At 40.5% G+C, this 13,309-nt stretch overlaps 1 protein-coding gene across 1 annotated transcript; it reads right to left on the bottom strand.

Annotated features, from left to right (window-relative positions):
• Positions 1 to 6,138: 6,138 nt before the first annotated feature.
• LOC134825766 (deleted in malignant brain tumors 1 protein-like) lies at positions 6,139 to 9,262 on the bottom strand. Its single transcript, XM_063837972.1, has 6 exons — positions 9,212 to 9,262; positions 8,895 to 9,033; positions 8,446 to 8,751; positions 7,677 to 7,985; positions 7,055 to 7,216; positions 6,139 to 6,152 (listed from the first exon to the last, which is right to left on the bottom strand). Exons 1-6 carry the CDS (start codon positions 9,260 to 9,262, stop codon positions 6,139 to 6,141), a joined length of 981 nt encoding a protein of 326 aa, XP_063694042.1.
• Positions 9,263 to 13,309: the final 4,047 nt, after the last annotated feature.

Genomic DNA, 13,309 nt, shown 5'->3' with positions numbered 1-13,309 from the left:
AGAACAAGCCTTTACAGACGTGAAGAAAACCAAAAGAGACGGGCGGGAACTACCTGAGCCACGTGCACCCAAATGGATCCGTTATGATCGACAACTTCAGAGAATTGTAGATGATTATAAAAACTGCAGCAACCCTATGAACATTAATATAACATTTAAACTATTGTCCAATTTATCGACATCAAATGAAAATAAACTATGGTAGTAGACTATGGCTCGGCTCAGATCATATCTCAAATCGGAAACAAATTTACAAGTAACAGTTCAGAACATGTCTCTAATTGGAAATGTGTCGTATTGAAATCAGATCACAATTTTGGACAGATGTCGTTTTTTTCTGGTACCCTGAGTCGGACAGTTGTCGCTGTCGGACAGATGTCGCTGTCGGACAGGAGTCGTGTTACCCGTCAATTCGAATTCCTTAAAAGATTAAGGGGCAACTAAGAAGTGAGCTCTCCACTTCCGGCTCTCCGGGTATACTCTCAAAACTCGTCACGCCATAACGCGTGACGGCATAACGCAAACAGCCTGCACCAGCGTCTAGACACCGTCTAGTGTAGACAATGAGCACTCCACTGACAGTCATCCTGTGGTCGCGAGAACCAACCACAGGCCTGGCTGTAAGTCAGGTGCAAAAGAGCGGACAACTTCAAATTGGCAGTTGGTCTGACAGCAGGTTTGCCAGTAAACCAAATACAGTCAATTTGTGTAAAATGAAATATAAACCAAATCTTTCTAAATTCTAAACCAACTGTTAAACAGTTAAACAATTACACGAAAAGCCGCACTACCCGTAAATGTGTAGCGGTCCCTATACTACCAAACATTTCACAACCATAGTGCTCCTAATAACTTAAACGCAACTTTCCTACTACTTCATAGGACGCTGTAAATAGAGTTAATATACCGAGAATTCTAACGATACTACTTTACAACATCATATACTATAGTCAACTACGCTGGCACCATTGTAGTTGACAGAGGTATACTCCCCAAAGATGTCTCCCAGTGTATTACAGTATTACCGTTTAGCAGCGATAGTCGATTACAATAGAGGAAATCTAACAATAGGTTACCCCTGGGGTTAAGTACTTGATCCTTGCTTACTCTCCCGCTAGTTTTTAGATGGCTGGAGGGGATTTCATCTGGTTCAGTGTTAGAGTCATATTCTTCAAAGCCGAAGTTGCTGTTTCCAGTACGAGCATTTAGGTCGCCCACCAGCAAGATCTTGCCAAGATCGGGGTTTTGAGCTTTGAAGTCAAGGAGGTGCTCTAAAGTTGTCATGTAACGGGATCCATTTCTAGCCTTGCGTCTTTATTAATTGTACGACGACTGCTCTGGTTAGTCGTAGACATTGATGATAGTTCGAAAGTCAGGGCAATTATTTGTTTTGACTATAGCTTTAATTGTTTTGAAATTGAGCGATGTACCCCGATGCAAATTCCACCCGATCGAGAGCCTTTTCTTGTGCTGTTGAAGCAGTCAATATAGTTGGGGGAAAAAAGCAGCCTAAGTGGTGTACAACGTGTATCAAGAAAAATTCAGTCTGAAAATTTCAGGACCACTTTCAATAAATTGTACGGTCAATACGCCTAGTTAGGTGTCAAGGGGTACCTAGCGTAAAAGTTAGCGTATTGAACAGAAAATACCCGTAAGGCATTCTTTTATAAATATAAATTAGTATTGTAATACAATTACATTTACAAAACTGGCCTGTTGATCTTGAAAATTCTGGATCTAAAAAACTTTGCCAACATAACACATTTTTCTCGGTGAGCATCAACACTAACTTGAATTGTAAAATGGAACATAAGTGAAACAAGTTTTTATGAAAATTTTATAATAATAATATCAATAGTAGTAAAAATACAGACAGAAAAAAATGTTTGGTAAAAGTTAAAATATTTTTTAACGCATATTACAGATCTGGGTACTAACGGCTTAATGGGGATGACATCCATGTTTTCTGACAGATGACAGCGAATAACTAAAAATAAGCTTCCAGTATTGAATAATGAAACCCAGAATTACTGTCATCTATCAAGCAAATATGGTTGACATCTCTACAAATATCCAAATGCTCTCTCGACCAGAAATTGTCCAAATCCTGCTTCAAATTCGTTTACGCCCATCCGCTGTTTTCTAGTCGACGATATGTTCTCAAATTTTATTCTGAGGTGAAGGGATGTTAATATAACTTTAATATAAAATAACTGTTAAATTCAAGTGTCCTTGTAATGGGAGCAAAAAGCGATGGAATTAAAACTGGAATTAAACTGGAATTAAACTTAAAATAAAATGTTCTTATTGTAACCATAATTGAGGGGATTTTAAAGACGCGTATAACGGATCAGGGGAGTCCCTTTATGAAAGGTAATCAATCAAATTTATAGCTAATTAGCGTACATGTGTCTTTATCGGTTGATTGAAAAATTTGTTGAAAAGTGTCGGTCTTCCACTATAACTCTATAAGTATTACTACTTAACCAACTATTCAACTTGACCAAGAAAGAGTTTCTGCCTTTCATGTTAACACTTACTTCGGCCGTAGTTGACGCAGGTAGGACAGGTGCACCATTTTTGTTGGGATGAGCACCGTCCCCACTTAGAACAGCAAACAGCACCTTTTGGGTGGTCAGGGTTACACTGACTAGGGGAGCCATCCGCGAGGGGGAACTGCGGACCACATCGCATGTCGTCTCTCCAAGAGCAAGGGTCAGCGTTGCAGTCTTGAGATTCCGAATAGTCTCCATCGCAATCAGCCCCTCCATTTTCTGGGGCAGGGTTGGAACAACTTCTGCTTCTACTTTGAGATCCTCCTCCGCATGCAACCGAGCACTCGGACCATTCCGAGAATTCAGACCAGCCTCCGTCAACTGCAGGGCAAAGGTTACCGTTGCAGTCTTCAGATAATTCTTCTGAGGTGAAGGGATGTTAATAAAACATTAATAAAAAATAACTGTTAAATTCAAGTGTTCTTGTAATGGGAGCAAAAAGCGATGTGAAGTCAAATGTTCTTATTGCGATCATAATTTAGGGGATTTTAAAGACGCGTATAACGGAGCAGAGGAGTCACTTTTTAAAAGGTAGCCAATCAAATTTAAAGCTAATTAGCGTACATGTGTCTTCGTCGGTTGATTGAAAAATTGATTGAAAAGTGTCGGCCTTCCACTATAAGTATTACTACTTAACAAACTATTCAACTTGACCAAGAAAGAGTTTCTGCCTTTCATGTTAACACTTACTTCGGCCGTAGTTGACGCAGGTAGGACAGGTGCACCATTTTTGTTTGGATGAGCACCGTCCCCACTTAGAACAGCAAACAGCACCTTTTGGGTGGTCAGGGTTACACTGACTAGGGGAGCCATCCGCGAGGGGGAACTGCGGACCACATCGGTTGTCGTGTGTTCTCCAAAGGCAAGGGTCAGCGTTGCAGTCTTGAGATTCCGAATCGTCTCCATCGCAATCAGCCCCTCCATTTTCTGGGACAGGGTTGGAACAACTTCTGCTTCTACTTTGAGATCATCCTCCGCATGCAACCGAGCACTCAGACCAATCTGAGAATTCAGACCATCCTCCATCAACTGGGCAAAGGTCAGCGTTAATTTGACAATTGGAGCACACAAACATTTTGTTTTCGCAAAAATTTGTCAGATGACGTTTAATTCTGTTGTAACGTTCTGCAATCTACACAATGTGGCATATTTCTTTTAACAAAGTGCCCTAGCTTAAGGGGCAGTTTTCTAAAGCGACCAAAATAGCTTAAACTAAAAGAACTCCTTGGAAGCAGAAAATGAAACTTATGTGTGATAGGTACTTTAACCTGGACATTCATTTGTGCATGGTTGAGTCTGAGATGCTTCCCCAACACAATCTGCACCACCATTAGCTGGAGCAGGGTCGGTGCAAGTCCTTGTTCTTGTTTGGGTACCTTCTCCACAATCAACTGAACATTCTGACCATTCTCCAAAATCTGTGAAACCTCCGTCGACTAGATTTGAAAGATATTATTGTTATCTTGTTATCACAGTGCTGGCAAGCACGACCGTGCCTCTTATATTCACTATACTACTTACCCCCTTCACTATTATACCCCTTTACTATTTACCCCCTTTACTATTTACCTCCTTTACTATTTACCCCCTTTACTATTTACCCCCTTTACTATTTACCCCCTTTACTATTTACCCCCTTACTTAATATTAATTCAAAACGTCCTCATAATCAGAATGTGCATCTAATATGCTACTACCAACTACTCGAACTACCTTAAAATATGGCTGGTTACATAAAAAGTACTCTGACCTGGACAGGGTTCAGGGTTGCAAGTCCTCGACTCCTCATCTTCCCCCTCGCATTCATTCCCTCCGTTCGCAGGACTTGGGTTTGTACAGGTCTTACTCCTGCTTTGAGAACCTCCCCCACATTTAGCAGAACAGACCGACCATTCTCCAAAGTCACTCCATCCACCGTCAACTGTTAACATAGTCATGTTTGTGAATTTAGAAACCACTGTCATTTGCTGTACGGCAAGGACAAATCACAAAAGTAAATCGTGTGTTTAAGGTAAGTATTTTGATTTTGATTTACATACATTGCATTGTACCACAAAAGTGTATAATACCCAACGTGAAAAAACACATCCTTTTGATTTATTTACTTAATATTAATACAAAATGTCCTCATAATCAGTTTGTGCATCTAATATGCTACCGCCAACTACTCAAACTATTTCAAAATATATGGCTGGTTACATAAAAAGGACTCTGACCTGGACAGGGTTCAGGGTTGCAAGTCCTCGACTCCTCATCTTCCCCCTCGCATTCTTGTCCTCCGTTCGCTGGACTTGGGTTTGTACAGGTCTTACTCCTGCTTTGAGAACCTCCTCCACATTCAGCAGAACAGACCGACCATTCTCCAAAGTCACTCCATCCACCGTCAACTGTTAACATAGTCATGTTTGTGAATTTAGAAACCACTGTCATTTGCTGTACGGCAAGGACAAATCACAAAAGTAAATCGTGTGTTTAAGGTAAGTATTTTGATTTTGATTTACATACATTGCATTGTACCACAAAAGTGTATAATACCCAACGTGAAAAAACACATCCTTTTGATTTATTTACTTAATATTAATACAAAATGTCCTCATAATCAGTTTGTGCATCTAATATGCTACTGCCAACTACTCAAACTATTTCAAAATATATGGCTGGTTACATAAAAAGTACTCTGACCTGGACAGGGTTCAGGGTTGCAAGTCCTCGACTCCTCATCTTCCCCCTCGCATTCATTCCCTCCGTTCGCAGGACTTGGGTTTGTACAGGTCTTACTCCTGCTTTGAGAACCTCCTCCACATTCAGCAGAACAGACCGACCACTCTCCAAAGTCAGTCCATCCACCATCAACTGCTAATATATCCTTGTTTGTGAATTTAGAAACCAATGTCATTTGCTGTACGGCAAGGACAAATCACAAAAGTAAATCGTGTGTTTAAGGTAAGTATTTTGATTTTGATTTACATACATTGTTTTGTACAACAAAAGTCATAATACCCAACGTGAAAAAACGCATCCTTTTGATTTATTCACTTAATATTAATTTGACCAAAACTCATAAAAATGGGTAGAGTGGACCAAACAAAAGGCAATGATATCAATTTGAATGACCGTAATCAAATGCAAAATGATACCGAGAATGAAATCGGTCGCTCGCTTTCCCCATTCATTTACAATTGTAATAGATTACATGTTATAAATCGAAACTTATTACAATATATTAGCCTATGACACAATTTAGACCTTTAGAAACCAAAATTGAGCTCCAAAACCCAAGGGATGGCCCAACACTAGAGAATACTAGAACGTAAAATTAGCGTTTTTATAAAATTATTCTTCAAAAAAGCACTAACTTCAATAGCGAATATCTTTATGAAGGAGCAAGCTAGAAAAACTTTCCGGTAAATTTTCAGAATGCTTGAACAATTATCTAACTTCATTAGGCCCTCACATGTTGAATAAAATAACTCCTTGATGGTGTAAAATCGATTTTAAAAGTTATTACTTTGACAAAAATGAAGTTTAAAAAAACGCTAACTTGATGACGTCATCAAGGGGTATTAATGACGTCAAATATTTTTTATACACCGTAAACTGAAGTGTAAACAATTATCTTCAAGACCTGTGGTATGAAATGGCTGTATCTTTTATACTTTTGAATCTACGGACACTTGAATACATGCTACAATTGACTGGCAAAGCGTCTATCCCTGAATATATATATATCACAGTGCTGGCAAGCATGACCGTGCCTCTTATACGTTCTAGACTATTATACCCCCTTTATTGTTTTTTGAAGCATCAAGGCTCAATGGAAGTCGTTCAGCAGGTTTATTTTTAGTTGAAAACATTCTAATTCGATCTCAAAGATGACAGGAATAAAAAATAGTTATGTACCCGAAGGCAGCTGTACTCGGCAATAAAGACTCAATGAACAGCAGCTAATCGGACACTAATTACCACCCTTATCCCGAAATACTAGGTATCGACCCGAAAGCAACCCAAAGAGATTTTTACAGCATGTGATTGATGCAATTAACTAATTAATCGAAACTTATTAGAATTCGTAAGCCGTGAATTAATGGGAAAAGCGAACGACCGATTTCATTCTCATTTCTCGGTATCATTTTGCATTTGCAGACGGTCAATCAAATTAATGCCATTTCCTTTTGCTTGAGAGAGAGAGAGACTGGCAGCGGTCCACTCTACCCATGATTATGCCTTTTAGTCAAATACTTGAATCAAAAACACATGAACCTCGAGTTACCAAATCTTTAAAAACCTGGCTTGTCTCAACGATTTCTGCAAATTTAAACCAAATCTGAAATTGTAACCCGAACAACTCCTTGTAACTCCTTCACATTGTAGAAACACATCTTCGTCGTGACCACAATTGTCAACGAATGAAAACGAACATGAACTCCATTCACCGCTGCTACAGTCAACATCGTTTAGGGTTATTTCGAGCCCCTCTTGAATATTTTCCAATCTATTACCGGATGACCAGCTCATTTGACCGATATATCCCATTTCACGACAAATAGCATCAGCTGAGTTATCAGTGAATGCATCGTCACAAACTGTTCCTTCGTTGCTGAGCAGCAACCCTTCAACTCCAGCACCGACAGTATTACCATTTAAATCTACCAGGCTAAACACTGAAAGTTTAATAAGTGTGACTTTAAATGAAATTATAAAAATAAACAGCTGAAACTAAAAGAACTGCTTGGAAGCAGAAAATGAAACTTATGTGTGAGAGGTACTTTAACCTGGACATTCATTAAGTGTGCAAGGTTGAGACTGAGATGCTTCCCCAACACAATCTGCACCACCATTAGCCGGAGCAGGGTCGGTGCAAGTCCTTGTTCTGGTTTGGATACCTTCTCCACAATGAACTGAACATTCTGACCATTCTCCAAAATCAGTGTAACCTCCGTCGACTAGATTTAAAAGATATTATTGTTATCTAATTGTTATTCTTTAATCAAAAACTCATGAACCTCGAGTTACCAAATTTTTGGAAACCTGGGTTGTCTCAACGATGTCTGCAAATTTGAACCAGATCTAAAATTGTAACCTGAACAAGTATTCATGATCTTGAAACTAAAATAGACTCACCAACTCCTTCACATTGTAGAAACACATCTTCGCCGTGACCACAATTGTCATCGAATGAAAACGAACATGAACTCCATTCACCGCTGCTACAGTCAACATCGTCTAGGGTTATTTCGAGCCCCTCTTGAATATTTTCCAATCTATTACCGGATGACCAGCTCATTTGACCGATATATCCCATTTCACGACAAATAGCATCAGCTGAGTTATCAGTGAATGCATCGTCACAAACTGTTCCTTCGTTGCTAAGCAGCAACCCTTCAACTCCAGCACCCACAGTATCACCATTTAAATCTACCAGGCTAAACACTGAAAGTTTAATAAGTGTGACTTTAAATGAAATTATAAAAATAAATAGCTGAAACTAAAAGAACTCCTTGGAAGCAGAAAATGAAACTTATGTGTGAGAGGTACTTTAACCTGGACATTCATTAAGTGTGCAAGCTTGAGTCTGAGATGCTTTCCCAACACAATCTGCACCACCATTAGCCGGAGCAGGATCGGTGCAAGTCCTTGTTCTGGTTTGGGAACCTTCTCCACAATGAACTGAACATTCTGACCATTCTCCAAAATCTGTGTAACCACCGTCGACTAGATTTGAAAGATATTATTGTTATCTAATTGTTATACTTGAATCAAAAACTCATAAACCTCGAGTTACCAAATCTTTGGAAACCTGGCTTGTCTCAACAATTTCTGCAAATTTGAACCAGAACTAAAATTGTAACCTGAACAAGTATTCACGATCTTGTAATTAAAATAGACTCACCAACTCCTTCACATTGTAGAAACACATCTTCGTCGTGACGACAATTTGCAGAGGTTGAATACGAACATGAACTCCATTCACCACTGCTACAGGCAACATCGTCTAGGGTTATTTCGATCCCCTCTTGAATGCCCCATTTTTCATTGGATGACCAGCTCATTTGACCGATGTGTCCCATTTCACGACAAATAGCATCAGCTGAGTTATCAGTGAATGCATCGTCACAAACTGTTCCTTCGTTGCTAAGCAGCAACCCTTCAACTCCAGCACCGACAGTATCACCATTTAAATCTACCAGGCTAAACACTGAGAGTTTAATAAGTGTGACTTTAAATGAAATTATAAAAATAAATAGCTGAAACTAAAAGAACTGCTTGGAAGCAGAAAATGAAACTTATGTGTGAGAGGTACTTTAACCTAGACATTCATTTAGTGTGCAAGGTTGAGACTGACATGCTTCCCCAACACAATCTGCACCACCATTAGCCGGAGCAGGGTCGGTGCAAGTCCTTGTTCTGGTTTGGGCACCTTCTCCACAATGAACTGAACATTCTGACCATTCTCCAAAATCTGTGTAACCTCCGTCGACTAGATTTGGAAGATATTATTGTTATCTAATTGTTATTCTTTAATTAAAAACTCATGAACCTCGAGTTACCAAATTTTTGGAAACCTGGCTTGTCTCAACGATTTCTGCAAATTTGAACCAGATCTAAAATTGTAACCTGAACAAGTATTCATGATCTTGAAACTAAAATAGACTCACCAACTCCTTCACATTGTAGAAACACGTCTTCTGAGTGACCACAATTGTCATCGAATGAAAACGAACATGAACTCCATTCACCACTGCTACAGGCAACATCGTCTAGGGTTATTTCGAGCCCCGCTTGAATATTAGGGAATTTATTACCGGATGACCAGCTCATTTGACCGATGTGTCCCATTCCACGACAAATAGCATCAGCTGAGTTATCACTGAAATGATCGTCACAAACTGTTCCTTCATTGCTAAGCAGCAACCCTAAAACTCCAGCACCGACAGTATCACCATTTAAATCCCCAACACAATCTGCAATATGGCAACGAGGCAACAGCATTCAGGAATGAATTTCTCAAAAGTAGTCAACGACAAAGGGAAGAAATCAGTGAGTACGTTTTCCGACTGAGAACAAAATATAGTATTGCTTGTTTAGATAAGACTCTGTCGGAAGCAAATTGTCTTCCGCCCTTTTACAGTTTTACGTAAAGCAAAGAGCAAAAATTCAATTATAATTTCCTAGCTCAATGTAGCTAGATTCACTTCATTTGTGGAGACGGTGACATTACCGGAAAAGATACAGGGTAGAAGGTGTCGAAACCTTCTAAAACTTAAAAGTGAGGTGAGGATGGATGATGACTGAAAGTGAGGTGCCCGTCTCTTTAATTTGGAAGCAAACGATATTTTCTAATAAAACTACTGTAGTACTGTCCATAACAGTGTTCACGATCCTTCGTTTTCTAAGCAAAACAGTTTGAGTGAGGGAGAATGGGTTATTCATCAGCGATCTATTAGTATTGAGTCGTGAGAGATGCAGAGGAAGAACCAGAAGCTCTTTACGTCCGAGACCAGTGTCGGATGGAGAACGAGATGGGAGGCGGAATTACAGGAACGCTTGCAAACTTATTCCCATGATAGGTCAGATCGATTTACAGGCTAAAATGGCTGGAACAGAAGTCACGTACAAATTTGTGGCCTGTGATTTAGTCATTTAGTGTCAGAAGACAATATAGCGGGGAATTACCTGATAAGAAAACACGTTTCTACTTCCCAGAGAACTTCTTAACACTACTAACGGCCAAAAAAAGTTTCTGGATAGACCGATTAAGTTATGGAATAGTTGAAAAGTCCATCAGCGCACTACCAGCTTATTCAAAGATTTATTTTACCGGGAAGATCAATCCCAAGGGACTAGTAAGGGGTCTAATTTAAATTACGAGAGCGTAGTAACTTGGTGGAGTCGGCTAGAATGTTTGTGAGAAGTTCACTTGTATTTTCGTGCAACAACAGGGTACCCTTGAAATGCATCAATCGACAATCCCATGTTTATGTTTTTTTTGATGTTGTGATACTGATCAATAGAAAGAGAATTGTTGGATTCATGGAACCTTTGGATGAATCTTTCAACATGGTTGGGGGAGTAAGGGAAGTGGGTAAGAGGAAAGCTCATTCTGCTTCGCTAGAGAGAATAGCCAGAAGATGTTTATAGACAGAACGGTAAATGGCGAGTTATCTATAAAAGCAACTCAGGGTAGATGACATTGAGAGAGAGAGAGAGAGAGAGAGAGAGAGAGAGAGAGAGAGAGAGAGAGAGAGAGAGAGAGAGAGAGAGAGAGAGAGAGAGAGAGAGAGAGAGAGAGAGAGAGAGAGAGAGAGAGAGAGAGAGAGAGAGAGAGAGAGAGAGAGAGAGAGAGAGAGAGAGAGAGAGAGAGAGAGAGAGAGAGAGAGGATTGTCAAAGTTTAAAACAACAAGCACCATTTGGGTGTTTTCCTACCTTGTCCAGAAACCGCACTGACCGCCAAAAGCGCCAAAGCAGTGATCACCACGATATTCAGAGACGTGTTCATTCTGAAAAGTAGAATATCGTAAAAAATATATTAAACGAAATTCGAAGTGGAAGACTAAGCTGACCAAAATTTGCTTTGAGAGAGAGAGAGAGAGAGAGAGAGAGAGAGAGAGAGAGAGAGAGAGAGAGAGAGAGAGAGAGAGAGAGAGAGAGAGAGAGAGAGAGAGAGAGAGAGAGAGAGAGAGAGAGAGAGAGAGAGATAGAGAGAGAGAGAGAGAGAGAGAGAGAGAGAGAGAGAGAGAGAGAGAGAGAGAGAGAGAGAGAGAAGAGAGAGAGAGAGAGAGAGAGAGGATTGTCAAAGTTTAAAACAACAAGCACCATTTGGGTGTTTTCCTACCTTGTCCAGAAACCGCACTGACCGCCAAAAGCGCCAAAGCAGTGATCACCACGATATTCAGAGACGTGTTCATTCTGAAAAGTAGAATATCGTAAAAAATATATTAAACGAAATTCGAAGTGGAAGACTAAGCTGACCTTCGTGCGTCAAGAAAATAATTTTGTTAAATTTTCTGAAAATTTAACAAATCATTGGGAAAATGGGCGATTAGGTTTGGCCTCTATACGGCCTCTATAGGGCCTCTATACAGCCTCTATATGGCCTTTATACGGCTTTTATACGGCTACTTAAAAGATGTATTACATGGCCTTTATATGGCCTCTAAACGGCCACACAAAACATCTAATCTATGGCCTCCATACGGCCTCTATACGGCCTCTATATGGCCTCTATATAGCCACTATACGGCCTTTATACGCCCACCTAAAAAGCCTCGTTGGTGATGCGACATTATTAACGCATCAAACCGAGTGTTGCGGCTGTATTGCGGTAAACTGCAAGAGTGCAAGCGGTTATTTGTTAAGTGGTAACTTGCTTAGTGGCCATATAATGACCATATAATGGCTATATGATGTTCTTTTTAGGTGGCCGTATAAAGGCCGTATAAAGGCCGTATAAAGGCCGTATAAAGGCCGTATAGTCTATAGAGCCCGTATAGAGGCCGTGTAGACTGTAGAGGCCTTGTAGAGGCCGTGTAGACTGTAGAGGCCTTGTAGAGGCCGTGTAGAGGCCGTGTAGAGGCCGTATAGAGACCGTATAGAGGCCATATGGAGGCCATAGATTATATGTTTTGTGTGACCGTTTAGAAGCCGTAAAGGCCATGTAATATATCTTTTAAGTGGCCGTTAAGTGGCCGTATAAAGGCCGTATAGTGGCCGTATAGTGGCCGTATAGTGGCCGTATAAAGGCCGTATAGTGGCCGTATAGAGGCCGTATAGAGGCCGTATAGTGGCCGTATAGTGGCCGTATAGTGGCCGTGTAGGGGCCATATAATGACCGTATAGAGGCCGTATAAAGGCCATATAGAAGCCGTATAGAGGCCGTATATTGGCCGTATAGAGGCCAAACCTAATCGCCCAAAATGTTTTGTGTGACCGTTTAGAAGCCGTAAAGGCCATGTAATATATCTTTTAAGTGGCCGTTAAGTGGCCGTATAAAGGCCGTATAGTGGCCGTATAGTGGCCGTATAGTGGCCGTATAAAGGCCGTATAGTGGCCGTATAGAGGCCGTATAGAGGCCGTATAGAGGCCGTATAGTGGCCGTATAGTGGCCGTGTAGGGGCCATATAATGACCGTATAGAGGCCGTATAAAGGCCATATAGAAGCCGTATAGAGGCCGTATAGTGGCCGTATAGAGGCCAAACCTAATCGCCCAATTTCCCGATAAAAAATTAAATCCAGCTTTCTTAAGGGGGGGGGGGGGGGTTCACCCTGATTTTTTTGTGAAACTTAGTTTCGAGATAGCAGTTGACCAACAAACTACACAGGAGGAGCAAAGTGCAAAGAAACTGTCACTAACTGCTACAAACTGCCACTAACTGCCACAAACTGCCACTAACTGCCACAAACTGCCACTAACTGTTACAAACTGCCACTAACTGCTACAAACTGCCACTAACTGCCACTAACTGCCACTAACTGCTACAATCGCGCCCACGCACTGCGCGCGCAGTTTGCAGCAGTTAGTGGCAGTTTGTAGCAGTTAGTGGCAGTTTGTAGCAGTTAGTGGCAGTTTGTGGCAGTTAGTGGCAGTTTTCTGCAGTTGCGCCGAGCCTTTTAGCAATTTGTCTTTGGCGCCTTACATGCCACATGACTTATTGACATTGTATAATTGGTCTAAAAACAATTTTGTATTATTAGAAAATATATGAATTTGGGACAAAATAATTTACTATCGAAGGAAACAAATATTACTTTTTG

The sequence above is a fragment of the Bolinopsis microptera genome, unplaced genomic scaffold, assembly GCF_026151205.1.
Source record: "Bolinopsis microptera isolate Bmic1 unplaced genomic scaffold, MBARI_Bmic_1.0 sca68, whole genome shotgun sequence".
In the NCBI taxonomy this organism is placed as follows: Eukaryota; Metazoa; Ctenophora; class Tentaculata; order Lobata; family Bolinopsidae; genus Bolinopsis; species Bolinopsis microptera.
This window is presented reverse-complemented; position numbering and strand designations above follow the sequence as displayed.

Excerpts from the sequence above, each read along its gene's own strand:
- LOC134825766 (XM_063837972.1), bottom strand. The coding sequence starts at position 9,262 with ATGACAATTGTGGTCACTCAGAAGACGTGTTTCTACAATGTGAAGGAG. Across the intron at positions 9,034-9,211 it reads TCTACAATGTGAAGGAGTTG|TCGACGGAGGTTACACAGAT; the intron begins GTGAGTCTATTT and ends TTCCAAATCTAG. Across the intron at positions 7,986-8,445 it reads TCTACAATGTGAAGGAGTTG|TGTTTAGCCTGGTAGATTTA; the intron begins GTGAGTCTATTT and ends TTAAACTTTCAG.